This window comes from Priapulus caudatus, unplaced genomic scaffold, assembly GCF_000485595.1.
Source record: "Priapulus caudatus unplaced genomic scaffold, Priapulus_caudatus-5.0.1 Scaffold835, whole genome shotgun sequence".
NCBI lineage: Eukaryota > Metazoa > Priapulida > Priapulimorpha > Priapulimorphida > Priapulidae > Priapulus > Priapulus caudatus.
The window spans coordinates 40,855-46,433 of record NW_014577896.1 but is presented as its reverse complement, the minus strand read 5'-3'; the positions used below and the strand labels follow the sequence as shown (position 1 = coordinate 46,433).

General features: G+C 47.4%; 1 protein-coding gene across 2 annotated transcripts in view; it reads left to right on the top strand.

Annotated features, from left to right (window-relative positions):
• The window catches only part of LOC106813857 (partitioning defective 3 homolog), a 17,520-nt gene that overhangs the window by 10,249 nt on the left and 1,692 nt on the right, over nt 1-5,579 (top strand). The window contains exons 1-5 of one of the 2 annotated variants that reach the window (XM_014818098.1): nt 1,704-1,728; nt 1,942-2,084; nt 2,477-2,576; nt 3,127-3,310; nt 4,915-5,034. In XM_014818098.1, coding sequence (XP_014673584.1) covers nt 1,719-1,728; nt 1,942-2,084; nt 2,477-2,576; nt 3,127-3,310; nt 4,915-5,034 — 557 coding nt within the window. In that variant the 5' untranslated portion in view covers nt 1,704-1,718. Of the gene's footprint in view, nt 1-1,703; nt 1,729-1,941; nt 2,085-2,476; nt 2,577-3,126; nt 3,311-4,914; nt 5,035-5,579 lie in introns of those variants that run through there. The other variant, XM_014818097.1, reaches the window with a different exon arrangement.

The window sequence follows — 5,579 nt, the reverse complement described above, 5'->3', positions numbered from 1 at the left end:
CTTAACCGTCCTGTTTTATATTGTAGTGTCGGGGCTTTGATACAGCTGTGAATTAGAAGGCAATGGTTTGCATTGTAACTACCTATTTGTTCTTACGTGATTGTAGCTGTTTTATATTGTGGTCTGTAGTGTGCGCGTCCACGCGTGCACGGACGATTTTATATCATAGCCGAAGCTTTTCGTGTAGACCAGGGATAGCATCGCTGCATGTATCGATGGGCAGCTGATATCAGAAGCAGCTATGTGCGTTGCCGTGACAACCCCTCCATAGATGATCGCCCATAAGTGTGGTGACGTCATCGCGCATGGTTACGTCATTACGATGGCCGGTCCACTTCATGGAACGCGAGCAGACGACAAATTGTCAAATTTTGGACTGCCGCCGAGCTGTCTAGAAGGACCCCGGCGACCGCTGTGCATTGGTTGTGACTGCCGTCTGTTTTATATATATATTGTCAACGTGCCGCCATCTTGCTTTTTTAATATTATGCCGAGAGTTGGTCCGTTGGTGGCCGTGTGGTGGTGTCTGGGAGGTTGGAGGTTGGGAGGGGGGGTTATATTCGTGTTGTAGATTGGGGGGGTGGGGGGAGGTCGCATGGATTTCTCTCGCGCTACTGCTTTCACGAAATGCTCATCGTGGCTGTTCCGATCCTGACGCATGTCACGTCATGGCGTTTTTCGGTTATTAATCGCTGTTTGAATTCGGTTTTACGAGGAAATTTCGAAATTCTAGTATGTTTTTACAGAATGAATAAACCTGTTGTTGGGTGATTACACCTGAGTAAATCTCCCCAGGCGGACTGGGGTGGGGTAGTAGCAGGAGGGGTCGTGTCTATGTGTATTTTAATTTACTGCTGATTTAAGTTTGGCTGGACATATTGGTGTTATGGCCTCGCTTGCCAAGATTCATAATATATGCAGCGTTAATTATTGCGTCTTAATGTGTGAAATTCTTATTTACAGCGTGTACTTGAGTAACTAAAATGTTGTGGAGTGAACACGGAAGAGACTTTATCGAATGGCTATAGTTATATTAAATATTAGAGCTGCTTAGAAACGCTCGTGTTTTTAGATTGGATTTTTATCATTTTATCGGCACGTTTTATCGTTTAGTGTGATCGTGTGATATTTAGTGAATACTTTTATCCGAAGCTTCAGCGTCGTACTGGAAAATAATCGTTCACGTGAAATCACCGCAATCGTCTAATTATTATTTTCTCTCTCTCTCTCTCTCTCTCTCTCTCTTTCTTTCCCTTTCTTTCTTCCCCCTCCCCCTCTGTCGCTCTCGCTCTGTCTCTCCCTTTCTCTCTCTCGCTTTCTCTTTCTCATATTCTTTCTCTTTCTCATTCTTTCTCAATCTCTCACTCTCGGTCTCTGCTTTCCTTACTCTGGCTCGCCCTGACTATCTTAACAATCTTACTGTTATTCTTTCTTTATTCTCGCATGCCAACCTTGGGTATTAATGCATTTACTTGTGAGGGTGCTTAGGTGAACTGTGTGTTTCTTAGTATTTGCTGCTTACTTCATGCTACTGCTTGATTTGTTTTACTAGTTGCATATTGAAGATTACATTGAACTACTAACTAAAGATTTAATATTGCATCCGTTATTGATGTTTAAATTCGTTATGTATTAGGATTCATTGCGTGGATCTGTTAGGTTAAGTACGTGTGTGTTTTGCATAAGTGTGCTTTGCATGATATGTATTATGAATGTGAATGCATAAAGGTAAGTACATTTAAAGCAAGTGATTTTTCACCTTTCGATGTTTAATGATTACTTTTACCTAAACAGCAATATTCTAGTGTATATCTATATATGACCTGTTGGTCACTCACTCATAACAATATTATCTCACACACAAAGAGTCCGTCTTGTGTTGTTTGTCTCGTGTTCGCCGCGCAAATTCTTCGTGAACATCCGTCATTGTTCCGTGCGTAGATCCGCGGCCAGCGCTCCGCAGCTACGGACCCAGCCTCGGCATGAAGAAGTCCTCAAGCCTCGAGTCCTTGCAGGCGGCCGTGCACGACCTCGCTCGCTCAGAGGACGTGCTCGACCCCGGTGCGAACTACACACGACCTCAGGTGAGAGGGGGTCAGCAGGTGTGGGAGGAGAGCGAGGGAGCGGAGGTATGGGGGGAGAGAGAGACGGCAAGCGTCAGTGGGTTCCAGGGACAGTAAAGACTGGTGGAAAGCGGTTCGCGAAATTATTTCAGTTGAAAGTCGTAGTGGGTCTCAGATTCTTTGAAAGGAAAGTGTCTATTAAGTGTTTTCGTGTCTTTAAGTCTTCAATTGTCCTTTAAGTTAACTATAGTGTCGGTTGCGTTAAAACCAATCACTTTGTCATCGAGAATTGCTCTGACATCATGATATCTGTGATCTATGATGATATGATATCTATCCACCAGTGTGTATCTGTATGCGTTGACGTATATGCATCTAGCCATCACCTGAGCCGCTGTCTGCCATTGCTACAGGTGAAGGTCGTTAGAGGTCGCGGATGCAACGAGAGTTTCCGCGCAGCTGTTGATCGCTCCTACGAGGCAGCCATCGAGGCGGGCGTCGTGCTCGGACCGTGTACGTGTCATCACTTTACGTGCTCTTTACGCATCTCTCGCCATTGTCAACTGCTGTTTACAACAATGTTACTGTACAACTTCAACGCTGTTACAATTGCCACTACAATGGTCCACAGTTTTTTGAGTGATATAAGACAACATAAAAGAATACGTAGATAATGTGTGGAGTAGCATAATAGACAGATGATGTTATTATGTCTGTTATGTTCTTCCTGATTATATTAATAGAATTTAATTAATTGAATTGAATCACTGCAAATTGTATCTGTACAGCACTCTTGCCTGAAAACATTCGTATCTGTAAGATTGTGAGCTAGGTATGGACAGCAAAATCTAGCGCGAAAACGTGGAGATCAAGCAAACCAATATAGTCACTGGTTAGCTTTACCTGACGAGTTAATTTAACCATAAACACGAGTGATCACCGTAACGCACGTGAAACTGGTCCCCACTGCTCCCCCTGGTGGCTGGGGTGGCTACCATGCGCGGCGGTGACAGCAAATCGCCGCGACGACGACTGAAGCGCCCTCTGTGTTTTCTCCGTACAGTGTCCGAGGAGGAACAAGAGGCTATGCGTTTGAGGTCGGACTCTGTGTCGGGGTCACTGAGGTCGGTGCCCTCGGTGCAGGCGCACGCGGCGGAGAGACCGCACGCGGTCGACGACAAGCGCAAGAAGAAGAAGGAGAAGGAGAAGAGGAAGAGTCTGCTGAGAGGCCTGGGTTCCATGTTCAGGTGCGTGTCACATGTACATGTAACATGTAACTGTCATCGTGTCATGCAATGTCGCTGTCATCGTGTCATGCCACGTCGCTGTCACCGTGTCATGCCACGTCGCTGTCTTCGTGTCATGCCACGTCACTGTCATCGTGTCATGCCACGTCGCTGTCATCGTGTCATGCCACGTCGCTGTCATCGTGTCATGCCACGTCACTGTCGTCGTGTAATGCCACGTCGCTGTCATCGTGTAATTCCACGTCGCTGTCATCGTGTCATGCCATCATACATCAGCGATCCAATGAGTGGATATCATGAATGTTACTATTGCTGTTAATTACTGTAATCACTACCGCCACCGCCATCGTCCCGCCATCGTCAATATCACCACCATCGTGATCGACGCCGTCATCATTGCCATCAGCGTCAACACAACTATTATCATCATCACCATCCCCACAGTCATCACTATCATCAACACCACCACCATCATCATCGTCGTCGTTGCCATAGCCATTATAATCACCATCACCATCACCAGTATCATCATCGTCATCATCATCACCATCAGCATCGTCGTAGTCGTCGTCACCACCACCAGCATCGTCATCATCATCGTCGTCGTCACCTGCTCGGTGTAGTTGGGCACGTGTAGGTCGCGCGGCTGCCTCGTGTCGTTGCCGTCGTCGTATCCCGCTATCGTCTGCAGCAGCAGCGCGCAGTCTCGCACCGTCGCCGCCATCGGTCCCAGATGGTCGAGACTTCGCTCCATGCTGCAGGCGCCCGTGTACGGCACCAGCCCGTAAGTCGGCTTCAGACCCACGATGCCAGACCAGCAGGCTGGAAGCCTGACTGAACCGCCCTGGTCGGCTCCGATCGCCATATCAACCTTGCGTGCTGCCACCTGTTGGCGCAATACGTAATAAATCAACGAGTGCGGAATGTGAGCGTTTAGTTATGGGGAGTGATTGCCTGAAGTGGTGGGTGGGCGGTGGTGGGTGGGTACTTGTGTTGGAGTGGTGGGATTGTGGGGTGCGTTGGCGTGGGATTTATTTGGTCAGGGTAATGTGTATATTTGGGCATAAATATATTGGGGTAGGAAATATTTGCACTACCCTAAGGGCTGCACTGAGGGCTTACGTACCAGTGCTGCACAGCCTGAGCTGGAGCCTCCAGTGACATGGCCCTCCTTGTGTGGGTTTCTCACAGGACCCGTCCCACACATGGAGCCGCTGCCACTCAAACACATGTCCTCACACGCCGCCTTCCCTGAAACACGGTGACGTCATTGTACTGAGTGCAGCGGTGTATCGTGGGATAGCTAGATCTCGGAGGAATAATTCTTCGGGCATGATGCTCTGACTAGATGCATTAATGTTGGTATGTATATATGGGACTCGTATTGAGGAAATAAAATAGTACAACGGTTTGGTAGTAACACTATGTAAACTTAGAAATACAGAAAAGAGCAACTAATCTCATTTAGCTCTACAGTGAAATACCGTAGGCCTACTGTTAATGTTAGTTATGTACCGGTGATGTGTCCACCAGCATCCAGTACCCTCGTGACGACGGTGGCGTCGATGGGGGGCATTGTGTGACATCGTGTGTTGTTGTCACAGGGTCGGGCGTCACAAGAAGGATGAGGAGGAGGCTGGGAATCACGCTCCGAACGACGTTCTCGCTGATGAAGCTGAGAGGCAGCGACAGGAGAACCTCAGGTGCGTCCCACACCCCGGCAGCATCTGTGTCTCCATGGCAACCGGCATCCCTGTCTACATTCTTATCAGCATCTGTGTCTCCATGGCAACCTGTGTCCCTGTCTACATCGTTAGCAGCACTCATGTCTCTGTAACCACTTGCATTTCTGTCTACAGCATTAGCAACACCCGTGTCTCCATGGTAACACGGCATCCCTGTCTACATCCTTAGCTCTAACTGTATCACATATCTGTTTCTGTTCCTTCTGCGTCCCTGGCTGTGTTCTTAGTAGTCATTTTTGGCAGCATTATTCTCTTATCATTGACCTTACCTCTTATCAGTATGTTATCATTGACAGTAACCCTACCTACATGTCTGTCTCTGCATCCCCACCTGTGTCCGTAATAGTACATTTTGGCAGCATACTTACCTCTTATGAGTGGCCCTACCTACATGTCTGTCTGTACTTTTTACCACATTTATGCAAATATTACTGTAAGAACAATTTACTCTAGCGTTGTCATCACCTAATTAATTTATATTAATTACCATCCACACACCTTCACGCAGGCATTGCTGTAAGAAC